The 19,054-nt window shown below is 46.1% G+C and overlaps 1 protein-coding gene across 1 annotated transcript; it reads left to right on the top strand.

Annotated features, from left to right (window-relative positions):
• Positions 1-12,136: 12,136 nt before the first annotated feature.
• LOC127336782 (GTP cyclohydrolase 1) lies at positions 12,137-18,006 on the top strand. Its single transcript, XM_051363624.1, has 2 exons — positions 12,137-12,390; positions 16,325-18,006. The coding sequence occupies exons 1-2, from the start codon at positions 12,168-12,170 to the stop codon at positions 17,539-17,541; spliced, it is 1,440 nt and encodes a 479-aa protein (XP_051219584.1). The 5' UTR covers positions 12,137-12,167; the 3' UTR covers positions 17,542-18,006.
• Positions 18,007-19,054: the final 1,048 nt, after the last annotated feature.

Raw genomic sequence — 19,054 nt, 5'->3', positions numbered from 1 at the left:
TTTCGTGTTCTCTCATTTTATTGCCTCTAAACCTGGGATATTACAGTTGCCTTGCTGTCCTTCGTAACCCCCTGCTTCTGCTTCTTCACCGGCGGTGGACTGGGTGGTGGCGTACCCGCCGGAGGTGGACTGGGGGGCGGTGTTTGCTTACCCGCCGGAGGTGGATTGGGGGGCAGCGTCGGCTGACATGAAGGAGGTGTAGGTGGACCACCACCACCGGAGGGGGTGGACTTGTTGGGTGATTCCTCGGGGTTGGTGGCCTTGGCGCCGAGCCTGGAAGCTTGATGTCCTTCTTTTGCCATAGAATTATTTGGCGCTTGACATCTCCAAGTCTCACAGCCCCTTCAGGTGTAGCATAGTCAATCTCCAGGTCCTCATACCCTTTGACTACGTCATCCACCGTGACACGAGTATAGCCAGCTGGAATGGGATTGCCGTGGTGGAGCTCCAGGTTTACAAGATAAAGCGGTGCCGATCGCCACCTTCCAGGAAATGTTCCTTATTGGCTGATACAGCTCACATTCTTTCATACTGTCATGTACATCGTCCACGGGGTAGCGAGGCTCCGGTGTACCATCGATCGTCCGTGCATTAGCACCAGCCGGGGCCAAGGGTGCATTAGCATTAGCCGGGGCCTCCGTGGAAGCCACGCTGCTTATCCGCTGCTGGCTTCCGACATCCGCTGCATGATCTTCATGCGGCCCTTCCGGTTTGTGTTTTGATAGTGCTCCACGTACCATCTGCTTCACCTCAAATAGTTCTCTTTCCATCCTCCCCAGACGATATGTATCCCGGTCCGTCTTTCTCTTACGGCTTGTGTAACTATACAGGTCACTGTCCTGGGGAAACCCTTCTTTCCACGGAATGGCACCTTTGCCTCGTACACCTCCTGGGTGTTCAGGATTCCCGAGGGCTATTGTCAGCGGGTCATACTCTCTGTTGACCTTGATCTTCCTGCTTGAGCTGCGGCCATTGCGGCAATAAGGGTGGCGGTGGGAGTAAACACTTTCTTCCGGTGAACACACCTCCCTGTCTCCGGGTCTAGCGATCCCCCATGCCCGTACCACCATCTTTTGGCTCTTGGGTCCCATCCCTCTGTACCTAGAGGGATTCCTCACTTCCTCAGGTTGTTCTCCATCTTCGCCAACTTAGGCTCTGAAGTGTCGTATCCTCCTGGCCCCATAATATGATTGTACTCTTTTTATAGCCATATTTGCCTTATTTTTTCCGATATGGCCTTGGCATGCTCCGATTCCTTTTGCTTCACAAATTCGGGCCACAAATCTTTCAGTTTCTCATACTGTCCTTTGATATCCGGAGTCGTCTTCTTCGAGACATAGTCACGGGCTAAATTTTTCTTGAAGTTCCGGAATGCTTCGCCCATCTTCTTAAGAGCGAACTCTTTGACTAGCCTTCTCCTCTCACGTCCACCCGGAATCACGTTACCCTCTTCATCGTGTTTGTTGTATTCCGGAGGTAGAACGAAATGTTCAATAAGTTTTATCCAAGAATCCTTTTTCATTCTCTTGTCGACAAAAGTAAAACCAACACGTGCCTTCTTTGGCTCATTCCACTCCTGGAGGGTGATTGAGATGTTGTCACTGCCTTCATCTCAGTATCAATGCCAATAACAACGTCCTTCATCTCAGTATCAACGCCAATAACAACATTTGCGGACTTGCCGCTGTTCCCACGCCGATCATGGCGTTCTGGGCAATCAGGAGCCCAATGTCCAGGAGCGCCACAAACATGGCAGTTCCCTTTCTTCTTATAAGGAGACTTCCTCTTGAAGTTGGTTGGATTGGAGGCTTTGTTCTTCTCGTCAAACTTGCCTTTTCCATTTTTCTTATTCTTAGACTTGTGAGATTGGAAGTTCTTCTTCTGTACCACATTGGCACTAGAACCTCCCTCAAAACTACGAGCGCGTGTGTCCTTCGCTCTCGCCTTCTCTTCCACATGAAGCGAGCCAATGAGATCCGAAACGGAAAACTCTTGTCTCTTATGTTTCAGAGAAGTAGCAAAGTTCCTCCACGAAGGAGGAAGCTTGGCAATAATGCCACAGGTACACTTAAACTGCTCGAGTTCTTCGGCAAGGGACTGAATCTCATGAGCCTGCTCAACCACGGAGCGCTCATCAGTCATCCTGTAGTCATAGTATTGCTCCATAACATACAGTTTAGTGCCAGCGTCCGAGACCCCAAATTTGGCCTCGAGCGCATCCCACACATCTTTACCATGGTCGAAAGGCATGTACGGGTCAACAATGTTGCCCCCAAGAATGCTGAACAAGGCCGCCTTAAACATGGCGTCGACCTTCTCAAACTTTTCCTGCTCCTCTGCAGAAAGAGGCCCCTCAGGTCTAGCATCTGTGGCGCTAAAACAGCCTAGGTTTGTAAACCATAGAACCGCCTTTGTGCGCCACCTCTTGTAATGCATACCATCAAAGAGGGGAGGTCGAGTAGCGGCATCAACGCTGCTTGAATTGATTTTCCTAAAATCAGGTTTTTGGATTGTTGAATATATAAGCAAATATCCATATGAAATAATCCGTACAAGTAATTGAAAAATCATGACTATGAAAATAACAGATAAACTAATCGTGCAGACTAGTAAGGTAGATGAACAGATCACATGTAAACAAGACAAACCTATCGCATCTACCACAGAAACTAGAAGAAGAAACTCTAACAGAAACTGAAAGAGAAACGACAAGATCACATACTTCGCAGCAGCGTCATTGTCGCCCATGTTGAGGTTGTCGAAGAAGTCGCTGAGGTCTGGGAAGAAGTTGTCGGTGTGGAGGAACTCGTCGTCCGATGACGACGTCGTGATGCCAGTAGTCGCGCCGGAACACTCCCCAAAAACCCGATTGCCCCTCACCCGTACAGGTTCACGAGAGGCACGGTTCCGGAGGTAATGTCCCGGCAGTCGGTGCACGCTGACGGACGGGATGAGAAAGACGAAGGCGGCGGCGCAAAGAACTGGAAACAGGTAGTCGCGTATGTGTCTAAAATCACGGCGGCTAGGGTTGCGCAGGGTCTTATATAGTGCGGTTCGGGAAGGTCGTGGGGCGCAGCCCACGTACGAGTCGGCACAACCACGATCCAGAAAAACTGGAAGGCAAAATGGCTGAGTAACGCGTCCGTTAATGACTCAAAATTGACTACACAATTAATTTCCCAAACAGCAAAAAGATAAGCTCATCTCGGCGAGATTCCCGCAACCCGCGGCGCGTCGTGACGAGGCAAGGCGTGGCGTGCCGAGGCGAGGCGGGCGGCGGAGGAGGAGGAGTGTGCGAGGGCTCTCTCTCTTCTCACTCACTTACTAGGACTAGAACAACCCACCTTATATACCACTCCAACTCTCTCCCAACTAGCAATGTGGGACTAAACTTTAGCCCCCACTAGTGCTGCCACTGATTTTTGGAATGGGTCATGTGAGTTTCAGAATTTGATAATGGGCCATGGGCCAAAGGTCAAATGCCCCAAATTCCAGCAATCCCCCACAAACTCTCATTGGCACATCTCATCAATAAGTTTCCAGAACATTGTTTTATATACCGGTATGTCGTGGAGACTGTTAAGTTGAACTTCCACTTAAAGCTTCATATTACACTAGATTGCAACTTGGATAGTGGACTATGCCTTGAACTACAAGTTTTCTGCGCACTAGCTTCATACAAAGCCTAGACTGATACTAGGTTGCAGCGAGGCTTCCTAGCGGTTTGGAGCTTATACGTCATACTCCAGGGCCTTTTCATGAGTTTACTAGAGAGCACCCAACTCTCATAGATTGCGCTGTTTAACAATCAGACTCATATAGGTGTGTTCTTCAAAAGATGTTCTGCAGGACAACATCTCTGCTAAAATAAGCCACTTAGAACACATTAAGATAATTAGCAACCCGCCATGCAGATTAGGAGAGTATTGCATCTTACAGAGTGGTAAATTGCTATAGGGATATATACTCTCCTCCCAGCTGACCAACAGCTTGTCTCCCAGCTCTAATTCACGGGATCTCCGATCACATAGAGTGGGTTACCACCGTGGGCATCTTATAGTGTGGGTCTCATACCCATCTCCCTCGATGCATTTTCTATCACATTTCATGATAGTCCCTTTGTGAAGGGGTCTGCCAGGTTTCTAGACGTATGGATATAATCCAATGCTATAACTCCAGAGTTTCTCATTTTCCTGACAGTTTTCAGTCTCCTCTTCACATGCCTTGATGACTTCATATTATCCTTAGAACTGTTTACTTTGACGATCACAGTTTGATTATTACAGTTCATAGGAATAGCAGGTATTGGTTTCTCAACCACAGGTAAGTCCATAAAGAGCTCACGAAGCCACTCTGCTTCAATAGTGGTTGTGTCTATTGCTGTGAGTTCTGCTTCCATAGTTGACCTCGTAATGATGGTCTGCTTGCAAGACTTCCAGGAAACAGCGCCACCTCCAAGTGTAAACAAATAACCACTTGTGGCCTTAGTCTCATCGGCGTCAGATATCCAATTTGCATCACTATAACCCTCAAGTACCCTTGGATACCCAGTATAGTGAATGCCATAACTCGCAGTGCCTTTCAAATAGCGCAGAAATCTCTCAAGAACATGCCAATCAACATCTCCAGGTCTAGACACAAAGCGGCTGAGTTTACTTACAACAAAGGAGATGTCAGGCCTCGTGGCGCTGGCTAAATACATAAGCGAGCCAATGATTTGCGAATATCGCAATTGATCTCTAGCAATTCTTTTATTCTTACGAATTATCACACTAGGATCATAAGGCGTTGGAGAAGAATTGCAGTCGCTATACCCGAAGCGACCCAGGATCTTTTCCACATAGTGGGACTGAAGCAATGTAATCCCACCATCGTCATCCTTCAGCAGCTTGATGTTTAAGATCACATCAGCTACTCCCAAGTCCTTCATCTCAAAACGACGAGATAGAAACTCCTTGACCTCCTTAATCACAGTAAGGTTGGTCCCAAATATCAATATGTCATCGACATAGAGACAAAGAATAACTCCCACGCCCCCACCATGGCGATAGTATACACACTTGTTATCTTCGTTTACAACAAAGCCTTCAACGGTTAAAGTTCTTTCAAACTTCTCATGCCACTGCTTAGGCGCTTGCTTAAGCCCATACAAAGACTTCAACAACTTACACACCTTTCCTTCTTGAACATCTACTACAAATCCATCAGGCTGCTTGCTTGCGCACAGTTGACGTGGGCGTAGTAGCTTCCTTGTGATGGTAAAGCACTCGTCTGTTGGGAACCCCAAGAGGAAGGTATGATGGGTACAGCAGCAAGTTTTCCCTCAGTAAGAAACCAAGGTTTATCGAATCAGTAGGAGCCAAGAAGCACGTTGAAGGTTGACGGCGGCGGAGTGTAGTGCGGCGCAACGCCAGGGATTCCGGCGCCAATCGTGGAACCTGCACAACACAATCCAAGTACTTTGCCCCAACTTAACAGTGAGGTTGTCAATCTCACCGGCTTGCTGTAACAAAGGATTAGATGTATAGTGTGGAAGATGATGTTTGCAGAAAACAGTGGAACAAGTATTGCAGTAGATTGTTTTCGATGTAAAAGAATGGACCGGGGTCCACAGTTCACTAGTGGTGTTTCTCCCATAAGAAATAGCATATTGGGTAAACAAATTACAGTTGGGCAATTGACAAATAAAGAGAGCATAACAATGCACATACATGATATGATGAGTAGTGTGAGATTTAATTGGGCATTACGACAAAGTACATAGACCGCTATCCAGCATGCATCTATGCCTAAAAAGTCCACCTTCAGGTTATCATCCGAACCCCCTCCAGTATTAAGTTGCAAACAACAGACAATTGCATTAAGTATGGTGCGTAATGTAATTAACAAATACATCCTTAGATATAGAATTGATGTTTTATCCCTAGTGGCAACAGCACATCCACAACCTTAGAGGTTGCTGTCACTCCCCCAGATTTAATGGAGGCATGAACCCACTATCGAGCATAAGTACCCCCTCTTGGAGTTACAAGCAATGACTTGGCCAGAGCCTCTACTAGCAACGGAGAGCATGCAAGATCATAAACAACACATAGATAATAGATTGATAATCAACATAGCATAGTATTCATTATTCATCGGATCCCAACAAACGCACATGTAGCTTTACAGATAGATGATCTTGATCATGTTAGGCAGCTCACAAGATCAGACAATGATAGCACAATGGGGAGAAGACGACCATCTAGCTACTGCTATGGACCCATAGTCCAGGGGTGAACTACTCACACATCAATCCGGAGGCGACCATGGCGGTGTAGAGTCCTCCGGGAGATGATTCCCCTCTCCGGTAGGGTGCCAGAGGCGATCTCCTGAATCCCCCGAGATGGGATTGGCGGCGGCGGCGTCTCTGGAAGGTTTTCCGTATCGTGGCTCTCGGTACTGGAACTATCTTCGACGAAGGCTTAAGTAGGCGAAGGGGTAGGTCAGGGGGCCTCACGAGGGCCCCACACGCCAGGGCGGCGCGGCCCCAGCCCTGGCCGCGCGGCCCTGCTGTGTCGGCGCCTCGTGGCCCCACTTCATTTCTCCCCCGGTGTTCTGGAAGCTTTGTGGAAAAATAGGACCCTGGGCGTTGATTTCGTCCAATTCCGAGAATATTTCCTTACTAGGATTTCTGAAACCAAAAACAGCAGAAAACAACAACTGGCTCTTCGGCATCTCGTTAATAGGTTAGTGCCGGAAAATGCATAATAATGACATATAATGTGTATAAAACATGTGAGTATCATCATAAAAGTAGCATGGAACATAAGAAATTATAGTTACGTTTGAGACGTATCACTGCTCCATATAAATTTCCTCATCGAGCTCTCCATTTAGGAAAGCTATCTTAACATCCATTTGATGAACAAGAAGACCATGTGAGGCAGCCAAGGATAGTAGCACTCGAATGGTGGTCAGTTTGGCAACAGGTGAGTATGTATCAAAGAAATCTTCACCTTCTTTCTGGGTATAACCCTTGGCCACAAGACGTGCCTTGTACTTTTCAATAGTACCATCAGGCCTAAGCTTTTTCTTGAACACCCATTTACATCCTACAGGTTTGCACCCATAAGGACGATAAGTAATTTCCCAAGTTCCATTGGTTAAGATGGAATCCATCTCGCCACGGACAGCTTCCTTCCAGTAGTCAGCATCCAGAGATGCATAGGCTTCTGAAATAGAAGTGGGAGTGTCATCCACGAGGTACACACTGAAATCATGTCCAAAGGACTTTGCAGTCCTCTGTCTCTTGCTCCTTTTGGGAGCTTCATTGTCATCCTCCACAGGATTATCAAAGTGTTCTATAGCCATGGTAGGTTCAGGAAATAATTCCTGAGTAGATGAACTGGGCATCTCCTGAATTGATGAGCTAGACGTTTCTTTCATAGGAAAGATGTCCTCAAAGAAAGTCGCATCATTCGACTCCATAATTGTACCAACATGCATGTCGGATACCTCGGATTTTACTATAAAAAATCTGTAGCCAATTCTATGAAATGCATATCCCAGAAGGACACAATCCACGGTTTTTGGTCCAAGCTTGCGCTTCTTGGGTATCGACACATTTACTTTCGCCAAACAGCCCCAAGTTCGTAGGTAAGAGAGTTTCAACCTTTTCCTTTCCCATTCCTTAAAAGGGGTAATGGTTTTGTTCTTTGTGGGGTCACGGTTTAGGACATGACATGCAGTCAATATCGCCTCCCCCCACCATGCCTTGGATAGACCCGATGTATCTAACATGGCTTTAACCAAATCAGTTAGAGTACGGTTCTTTCTTTCGGCCACCCCATTTGACTGAGGTGAGTAGAGAGGCGTCCTCTCATGGATAATACCATGTTCCGCACAAAAGGAATCAAACTCATTGGAAAAATACTCTCCACCACGATCAGACTTTAGCCGCTTGATCTTTTGATCAAGTTGGTTTTCTGCTTCAGCTTTAAAGATTTTGAAGTGATTAAGAGCTTCATCTTTAGATTTCAGGAGGTACACATAACAATATCGAGTAGAGTCATCAATTAAAGTCATGAAGTATCTTTTCCCTCCTTTTGTCAATTCACCATTCGTTTCACAAAGATCTGAATGTATAAGCTCCAGCGGTGCTAAGTCTCTTACCTCCGCAGTCTTATGAGACTTACGTGGTTGCTTAGCTTGCACACATACTTGGCACTTGGATTCCTTGACAATAGCAAATTTTAGAATTATATTCATATTCGCTAGCCGCGTCATGCACCCAAAATTAATATGACAAAGTCGTGAATGCCAAATATCGGACTCACTATCATTGCAAACATGATTAACAATTTGAGTACATAAGTCTGACAAAGATAAGCGGAACAAGCCTCCGCACACATAACCCTTTCCAACAAATTGTCCAAACTTGGAAATTACAACTTTATTGGACTCAAAAACCAACTTAAAACCATCTCGACATAAAAGCGATCTGCTAACGAGATTCTTATTAATGGAGCGAATGTGCTGCACATTCTTCAGCTGGATGGTCTTTCCCGAAGTAAACTTCAGATCCACCGTACCAACCCACGAATAGAAGCACGTGAGCCGTTTCCCATCAGCACGGAGGAAGTCCTTGTGACCTGATAAGAAGAAAACATAGAGACATCAAAACATACATGTGTATTGGCTCCGGTGTCTATCCACCAATCAGGAGAATTACATACTGAAAGGACAGTAGGAGAAATACCGTACCCAACGTCCTTCATCTCAGTATCAACGCCAATAACAACATTTGCGGACTTGCCGCTGTTCCCACGCCGATCATGGTGTTCTGGGCAATCAGGAGCCCAATGTCTAGGAGCGCCACAAACATGGCAGTTCCCTTTCTTCTTATAAGGAGACTTCCTCTTGAAGTTGGTTGAATTGGAAGCTTTGTTCTTCTCGTCAAACTTGCCTTTTCCATTTTTCTTATTCTCAGACTTGTGAGATTGGAAGTTCTTCTTCTGTACCACATTGGCACTAGAACCTCCCTCAAAACTACGAGCGCGTGTGTTCTTTGCTCTCGCCTTCTCTTCCACATGAAGCGAGCCAATGAGATCCGAAACGGAAAACTCTTGTCTCTTATCTTTCAGAGAAGTAGCAAAGTTCCTCCACGAAGGAGGAAGCTTGGCAATAATGCCACCGGCCACAAATTTGTCCGGTAAGGTACACTTAAACTGCTCGAGTTCTTCGGCAAGGGACTGAATCTCATGAGCCTGCTCAACCACGGAGCGCTCATCAGTCATCCTGTAGTCATAGTATTGCTCCATAACATACAGTTTAGTGCCAGCGTCCGAGACCCCAAATTTGGCCTCGAGCGCATCCCACACATCTTTACCATGGTCGAAAGCCATGTACGGGTGAACAATGTTGTCCCCAAGAATGTTGAATAAGGCCGCCTTAGACATGGCGTCGACCTTCTCAAACTTTCCCGCTCCTCTGCAGAAAGAGACCCCTCAGGTCTAGCATCTGTGGCGCTAAAACAGCCTAGGTTTGTAACCATAGAACTGTCTTTGTGCGCCACCTCTTGCAATGCATACCATCAAAGAGGGGGGGGGGGGGGGGGTCGAGTAGCGGCAACAACGCTGCTTGAATTGATTTGCCTAAAATCAGGTTTTTGGATTGTTGAATATGTAAGCAAATATCCATATGAAATAATCCGTACAAGTAATTGAAAAATCATGACTATGAAAATAACAGATAAACTAATCGTGCAGACTAGTAAGGTAGATGAACAGATCACATGTAAACAAGACAAACCGATCGCATCTACCACAGAAACTAGAAGAAGAAACTCTAACAGAAACTGAAAGAGAAACGACAAGATCACATACTTCGCAGCAGCATCGTTGTCGCCCATGTTGAGGTTGTCGAAGAAGTCGCTGAGGTCTGGGAAGAAGTTGTCGGTGTGGAGGAACTCGTCGTCCGATGACGACGTCGTGATGCCAGTAGTCGCGCCGGAGCGCTCCCCAAAAACAAAATTGCCCCTCACCCGTACATGTTCACGAGAGGCAGGGTTCCGGAGGCCTACTGTCCTGGCAGTCGATGCACGCCGACAGACGGGATGAGGAAGACGAAGGCGGCGGCACAAAGAACTGGAAACAGGGAGTCGCGTATGCGTCTAAAATCACGGCGGCTAGGGTTGCGCAGGGTCTTATATAGTGCGGTTCGGGAAGGTTGTGGGGCGCAGCCCACTTCCGAGTCGGCACAACCACGATCCAGAAAATCGGTAGGCAAAACGGCTAAGTAACGCGTCTGTTAATGACTCAAAATTGATTACACAATTAATTTCCCAAACAGCAAAAAGATAAGCTCGGCTCGGCAAGATTCCCGCAACCTGCGGCGTGGCGTGGCATGGCGAGGCGAGGCGGGCGGCGGAGGAGGAGTGCGCGAGGGCTCTCTCTCTTCTCACTCACTTACTAGGACTAGAACAACCCACCTTATATACCACTCCAACTCTCTCCCAACTAGCAATGTGGGACTAAACTTTAGCCCCCACTAGTGCTGCCACTGATTTTTGGAATGGGCCATGTGAGTTTTAGAATTTAATAATGGGCCATGGGCCAAAGGTCAAATGCCCCAAATTCCAGCACGTTACTCCAATCCCTTACGTACTATCATCTTACATGACTTCACTCGAAGTTTTGAAGGACCCGATATATAAAAGATATCAGATGATTACGATAACTTGAAGAAAACATCGGCAGCAGAATCTTCGAGTAGTACAACTTGAGTCTGCCCACGGTCGCAAGTATTCGTGCCTAGACTCGGGGGCTACTCCCATCGGGAGCGGTGGACGCACACCCGATAAAAATATGTTTTCAACTTCAAAATGGTAAAAAAAAGATCAAGTCTTTTCGGCAGCTACGGACATTCACCAGAATACAATTTTAGTCCCCGCCCAAAGTTGTACTTCGGCCAGTCGCTCGGGGGCTACTGATGTGGGTATTACCCTTGGGTAACCAACATTACGCTACCTCCTACAGCCCAATGAGGGGCCCATGAAGATTGCCCAACAACCAAGGTGGGCCACAACATCGGTTCCAGAGGAGGAGATTCACCCGAAGTAGGATTCTTGACGAACAAGGTAAGAAGACATTAAACGAGGAAAGATCAGAAGTAGAACTCTTTGTAACCTAGTCGTGCCCGGACAGAACTCTCGAGACCTGGCCTGCAATATAAGGGCCAGGAGAGGGTCTGCCGAGAGACACAATTACAACAGATAGATTCACCACAAGCCTAAAGCTAGGTCTTTAGAAACCTAGCCTCTCAACGAGATCATAACCATAGCCTTTTGCTACCCTATTGTAACCTGATATGTGGTTAGCCGCCTTGATTGTTGGTCTTGGGCGCTCCCGGCCCAGTCAGCGTCGGACAGAAGACCCGAGGAACGGTGGCTAGAGCACCTTGGGTGATATATATGCCAGACGTTGGAGCAGCTTATTTTTTCTTGCTCCTTGCAACAAAAAACGCAACGGGTCAACTAGTCGCAATTGGCAGCGAATCTCATCGTAACAGAAAGTTGCTCTTTTGGAGAGAAAAAAGAGTGATGGCAGGGCAGGAGGAAATGTGTGATTCAAAGTCACGCGACCTCTCCCTTTCCATCTTCTCGTTTGGCTGGTTGAAGTGTGTGCGTAGCCATTCGACACAGGTCCAAGTAGGTGTCCCTAGATCCGGTAGTAGCTTTTTGAGGGAAACGAACACGGCTTTCTCCTCCCACCAGATCCAGACGATCTGGGCCGTAGGTCACACATCCGACGGCCAGGGACGCACGCGGCTCCGGCCACCCACCCCCGCCGCACCAAACGACCAACCCCCATCTCGACCACGCGTGACAGCGACCCCAGCCACGTAACTGTCCCGCTGACGCTGGGCCCGTCGCACGTATATATCCCCGGAGGCCCGTTTTCGGGCAGAGTGGGAAAAATCCAAGGAGGAGGCGTCCGTCGTCGGGAGGCGGAGAGGGGCGGCGGCGCCGGATCCACACACGGCACATCTCCCCACTCCCTCACCACTACTTCTCCACCACCACCACCACCGCCGCAGCAGCAGCCCCTATCCCTCCCCCACCTCTCTACCCTCTGACGCGCCGCCTAATTATAGACAGATAGTGGGCCGGGCGCACACCTGCCGCCATGGGAGCCCTCGAGGAGGCGCACCTCGCCGCAGTCGCCGCCTGCGGGTGCGACGAGGAGGACGAGCACGAGGATCTCCTCGAGATTGTTGGCGAGGCCCCGGGAGATGCCATGGAGGCGGCGGTGCGCGCGCTGCTCGTGGGGCTCGGCGAGGACGAACGAAGGGAGGGGCTGCGCAGGACGCCAAAGCGCGTCGCCAAGGCCTTCCGCGACGGAACAAGAGGTATATTTACACACCCGCATCCTTATCCCGTCCCGGGATCCGTTCCTGATTCCAAACACGGTTGGTTGCCTTCGTTCCGTGGATGCTTGGCGCCCTTTTTGATCTGTGATCTGGAATCTGCACCCAGCGCAGCGCTATGTAGAGAACCGGAGATTAGTCTCGTGCTCCACGCCGTGAGGAATTTGAGTATGTTAACTTGGATATCAGCACGAGAGGTCTGAAACAGTACAGTTGTTCCCCGAATATTCCATTTCCTAGGTCTGGACAACTCACTTAATGGAGGGTGGTACTATTGCTGCGAATCGTTTGCTCCTCACTCGGGATCGTTCGTTGCTGTTATAGCTGGATTTGATAGCCCACACTTTGAAAAAACTTCACTGATTGATCACCCTGAATATTCAATTTCGTAAGTCTCACCACCGCGCTTAATGGAGGGTTTAAGGTGGTGTACTACGCTGTGAATGCTTTGCTCCTCAGTTGGGATCGTTGCTGTTATAGTTGGTGGTGTGTGCATATGCTTTCTACTGATATCCCACGCTTTGATAAAACTTCACAGATTGACCACCTATCCAACTTAGGTGTCGTTTCCATCCACCATGTACCAGGACCTTACAAAGAGGGTTTTCATTGCTTTGGCGGCCATGGACCTATGATGGCCCGAGTGTGTCAGTTGTGTTGCGACACTCCTATACGGCTAGAAAGGGCGGTACACGTTGTTTCGGGGACAAACACTGCATGTTCTGTCGCTAAACGTTAAAACTCAGGATGCAATGCTGGTGCCAAGCGAAGGCACCCGAGGTATATACCCGCATCCTTATCCTGTCCCCGGAGCCCACCCCTGGATCCGTTCCTGATTCCAAAAACAGTTGCCTTCGCTTGGCGCCCTTTTTGATCTGTGATCTGTAAGCTGCCTTGCTCCAACGCTATCTAGACACCAGAGATTTGTCCAGCACGCTGAGCCTTGTCCTGGTAGTGGTAGGGGAGAGCGACGCCGTCGGGAATTTCAGTATATTAATAGCTTGGATCTCAGGGCGATAGGTCTGAAACTCGAAATTGCCCAAAAGTTGTTCATTGAATATTCCATTTCGTAGGTCAGACCGCCTCGCTTAATGGAGGGTTTAAGGTGGTGTACTACGCCGTGAATGGTTTGCTCATCAGTCGGGATCGTTGCTGTTATAGCTGGTGGAGTGTGCATATGCTTTAATATTGATAGACAACGCTTTCAAAAAACTTCACTTGTTTACCACCCCGAATATTCCATTTCGTAAGTCTGACCACCTCACTTAATGGAGGGTTTAAGGTGGTGTACTACGCTGTGAATGGTTTGCTCATCACTCGGGATTGTTGCTGTTATAGCTGGTGGTGTGTGCATATGCTTTATTATATATTGATAGCCCACGCTTTGAAAAAACTTCACTGATTGACTACCTATCCAACTTAGGTGTACTGTCCATCCACCATCACTTATGGAGGGTTTTGATTGTTTTGGCGACAATGGACCTACGATGGCCGTTGCCAGTCTCAGTGTGACGGCTGAATTGCGACTTTGCAATAGGTCTAGAAAGGGCGCTCCACGTTGTTTCGGGGACAAACACTGCAGTATTTTCTTTGCCGTATGAGGAATAACCCAACCTATAGAATTCTCAGAAAGAATCTTTGAATGTGTCACTTCAACATCGCTTGGGCAGATTCATGCCAGCTGAGAAATGGCATGAATGCAGTTCTGAGTCCTTTGGAATCTAGATAAAGCTTATGAGCAATTCAAAACTAAGTTCACTTTGGTTTCTTGGTGGGCCCTTTTGGCTACAGATGAAAGAGCAAGTGACACCATTAGAAATATTTGAAAGAAAATATTTGTCTATTGTGGTTATTCGGCAGTTTCAGTTTAAAAAATGAAACCATGCTTTTCTACTTTTATGTTACTTTTGATGAGAGGATTGCTGGAGATGTTCTATACAACTACTATATTGTTGCCACCCTTTGTGGTTATCACTTGTTTCTATTATTATGATTTGCTTAGGAAGAGAAGTGTCTGTTTTGATTACAATTTTAATTGTGTTAACTTGCAAAAAGAAGAACCACCCCTGCCCCAGTATAAAGGTATCGATGCATTTCGTATTCCGGAAATCAAGAGTTGGGCTAGGGAGTTACTGAGAACAGTTGTTCCCAGAATGTTCCATTTTGTGAGTCTGACTAGCTCATTTAATGGAAGGTTTAAGGTGGTACTTTGCTGTGAATGGTTTGCTCGTCAGTCATGATCATTGCTGTTCGGCTGGTGGAGTGAGCACATGTTTTTTGTTGCTCACCCACACGTTGAAAAGAATTTCAGTGATTGACCATCTATCCAACTTAGGTGTTGTGTCCAATAACCATGTAGCAGGACTTTACATAGAGGACTCCGAGTGGATTGGCCGCAATGATCCTGGGGTGTCTCTTGCCAGTCTTAGTGTGACAGCTGCATCTCGACTTCGCTATACGACTAGAAAGGGCGGTCCTAATTAATGGGTAGTACAAAAAAATATGTTTTCTAACGAGCTGTTAGTTATTGACTTGTCGTTTTCTTCAATCAACTGGTGTGTGAATCCGCCTAACTCCCTTTTTATTTAAATAAATCAATCTACTTATATCTTACACAACTTAGGTTTATTCTTAACTTGTCATGTCACGAGTCTTTGGAGTTGACCATCTTACCTTGATATTTCCTTTACTGCATGAATATAACCGGGAACTTATAGACCTCAAATGAAAAAATTGATTGCTTCTAACATTGCTTGGACAGAGATCTATGGCAGCTTAGAAATGACTTGTTTGAGAACCTAGATAAAGGTCATGAGCAATTTGGTATCTTGGAGGATCCTTTTGGCTACAGATGAAAGAGCAATCGGCCCCATAGAAATAATTGAAATTAATTAATTGTCTATCGTGGTTATTCAGCAATTTCAATCAAACAATGAAAACCATATCTTTCTACTTTAATGTTACATCAGATGATAAAGAGGATTGCTGCTGATTTTGTGTAGTAGTATTTATATTATTGCTATCCATAGTTTGGTATAGCGCATCTGTTTCACAAAGAAATACAACAGTTTGGATCTATTCTTATTGTTAACCCACAAAAGAAGAATTATTCCTGCCCCAGTATCAGGGTAACAATGCAACTTTTAATAATCAAATCAAGGGCAGGGCTAGTGAGCTACTAGCTACGGTGTTGTGCATAGTTGGAACGCAAAACTTTTACTCACACTTGTGTTTCTACGATTCCAGTTTTTGTAGTATATATTTTAATCAAATTGAACAAAGTCATTCTATTTAATCATCCAGATGTCATTTACTGTTCTCCTTAGTATGCAGGTGATGAATCTTGTCTTGTTTTAAACTCCCTCTATCCCATGAAACATGTCTTAGCTTTGTCTAAATTTGGATGTATCTAGACACTAGATGCATCCAAATTTAGACAAAATTAAGACATGTTTCATGGGACGGAGGAAGTAATAAATCTCTGTTTTCTGCTTACATTTTTAACATGTTACGGATGGCATGCCAGTTTTATATTGAACCATCTAAATTTATCTGAATATGACAGTGATGAGCATATGCAGAGTGTTGCCCTGACCTGACCTGGTTTTACTCTTGAAATATGTCTATGTAAAGTCTTGGATAATTTTTAGGTCATGTGTAGAAGCTTGTCGTGGTATTAGTATGCGAGGATAGAAACTTTTACCCTCATGATTAACAACATTTAACTATATATATTCTACTTTAGGCCTTGCTGGGATCTGACTCCATCCCAGTCTGTCCAAACAAAGCTTTATTATGCGCTGACTATTCTTTGCAGTGATGATATTCAAGGTTGTTACTCTTTATATTATTTTAAAACTGCAATGCACTTGCTTTTTGAGCTTTAATTGACGAATAGCTAAAAATATTTTTGCAGGTTACAAACAGAAAGTAAAAGACATTGTGCAGGGTGCTCTGTTCCCTGAGGTTGGTGTTGACAAAAGGACTGGTTCTGCTGGAGGAACTGGAGGGCAAGTTGTTGTCCGTGACATCGATCTTTTTTCATACTGTGAGTCATGCTTGCTTCCATTCAGCATACAATGCCATGTTGGGTATGTGCCATCAGGTGGAAGGGTTGTTGGTTTAAGCAAGCTTTCAAGAGTAGCTGACGTCTTCGCCAAGAGGTTTCAAAACCCTCAAAGATTAGCTAATGAAGTCTGCGGTGCATTGCATGCTAGCATACAACCTGCAGGGGTGGCTGTTGCTCTACAGTGCTGGCACATACCGTTGCCAGAGAACTTGAAATGCAAGAGTTCTCAAGGTTTGATTGGAACATCACATTCATCTCGCTCTGGAGTTTTTGAGGGTGAGAGCAGCTCTTTTTGGAATGACTTTGTGGCTCTTCTTAAGCTTAGAGGCATAGACATGGAGGTGGACAGCCATTCTGCTATTCTGCCATGGTGCCCCTTGAGGCCTCAGGAGGTTCCACTCTGCAATGGCCATGGCAAGAAGATCACGACTAATGGTGCAATTTCACCAAAATCTGGATCCACTCCCTCTAATATGGTTTCTGCTGTTAGCGCAATGCTCCTATCCCTTGGAGAAGACCCCCTCAGGAAAGAACTTCTAGGCAGTCCGCAGCGTTATGTGCAATGGCTGATGAGGTTCAGAGCATGTAATCTCGATGTGAAGCTGAATGGTTTTACACTTAACATTGCCAGTGTATATGAGAGACCAGATGAAGACGCTACTGATCATCGAGCAATCAGTTCTGAGCTGCATCTGCCATTTTGCGCCCAGTGCGAGCACCACCTCCTGCCATTCTATGGAGTAGTGCACATTGGTTATTATGGCAGCGGAGACGGCGAAGTCATTGATCGCTCCCATTTTCAGGCACTGGTTCATTTCTATGGGTGCAAGCTTCAAGTTCAGGAAAGGATGACAAGACAGATAGCTGAAGCAGTTTATTCAGTTTCACACCGTGGAGCCATAGTTGTTGTAGAGGCCAACCACATTTGCATGATATCAAGGGGGATAGAGAAAATCAGGAGTAGTACAGCAACAATTGCAGTTTTGGGTGACTTTTTGACCGATTCTTCTGCCAAGGCATCCTTTCTACAGAACTTAATAGATACTGCTGGCCAGGAAGTATGAACCCATTCAACATTCTAGATGCTGCTGGTCTAGAAGTATGAAAACATTCAGCATGTTAGATACTGCTGGTCTGGAAGTATGAATACAATCAACATTTTAGATACTGCTGGCGAGCGAGCATTGGTCCTTTTGATCATATACCGTTAGAATCTCAGCCAAAAAGATACATGAATCTAATTCCTAATTTCAGCAAGGCACCGCAAGGAAGTTATATGGTCTTGAAGCTGTAGCATGGTTTGCCATTTTACCAGCCATTGCTCTTGGCGGCAACGGGATCGGAATGTTGTGATCTGAAGATGTAACCTGAGAAGCACCAAAAACAAGTTTTTTTTGGTTCTCCCGTGTTGTACCATTTCATTTTGAACGGCATCTAAAAATTTGTAGCGATATAGGGTGCGGCTGTGCCAGCAAAATACAGTATGTGTTTTAAAGTGGTTCTCGCATGTACTAGCAGTTTTGGTGAGATCGTTCCAGCTTGTGTCGTGTGTGTGTGCGTGCGCGGGGCTGTTTCCATTTCCCGTCTGACGGCTGTTGGCTTACTATCTCACCACAGAGCAGTTGCGAATTCGCCGAGCAATTGTTCCACCGGTAAACTCGTGCTGTTCTCCTCGTCTTATGCTGTTCTTCTCGTCTTGTCGATCATCGATGCAGAATCTGGTGGACAAGAAATGCTGTTATTTAGTCCGTTTTAATATATCTAAAAGATGTTGCATTAGGCCTTGTTATTACTTCTCTGGTAGTTCACCTCCCAAGAAGTTTTGGTTTGGAGGGGATTTAGTGCTTACAATTCCTTAAAATACTCTTTACCAAAAATACACCAGTACGAGGGAGAGCTTTTAATCTAGACAGAAACATGGAGGATTGTGAGGATATCTCGAGATTATCCTGACCAAACCCGAAGAAGTAAACGTGCTACTCGGAATTTTCTGGGATTCAGCATAATAATTTCCTCCGATCCTTTAAAATACGCTACGAAGTCATTTGGTATCCAACATTTGGGTCTGAAATTCTATAATTCATTTTGGAATTTCATAGGTGGCTATTTGGTTGCCACATAATCGATTCTGAGCTGAGACACGTGATTCACGTTTCACCATGGAAGCCATTTATAAATTTAATATGGAATTCTACTGTCATTTGCAATTTCTGTAGCAACCAAACAAATATCCATTTAGGAAATTACAATGTAAATAAAATAATACATGTATTCATTTCAAAATGCTATAAATGAAAAAAAAATCTGGCTTTCAAACGACTTCTAGAAGTAAATAAGATCTTCACATCTCAATCGCAATGATCACTGCACAGTTCTAAAAAGTGGGGGATCACACGTTCCACGAGGGTTGTGGACACCGTCCGTCCAGCGCGAGCGAGACCGGCGCGCGGATTGGGTTTGGACTGGTTGGTGGAACAAGCGGCCGCGCGCGCGAGGCCGTCGCCAACCGTTCAAGGCACCAAACCCCTCGCTAGATCTTCCGGCAACGGAGACCAACGCGGCGCCACCGACGCCAGA

This window comes from Lolium perenne, chromosome 2 (assembly GCF_019359855.2).
Source record: "Lolium perenne isolate Kyuss_39 chromosome 2, Kyuss_2.0, whole genome shotgun sequence".
Lineage (NCBI taxonomy): Eukaryota > Viridiplantae > Streptophyta > Magnoliopsida > Poales > Poaceae > Lolium > Lolium perenne.
Note: the sequence above shows the minus strand (reverse complement) of the source record. Positions and strands in the feature narration are given on the sequence as shown.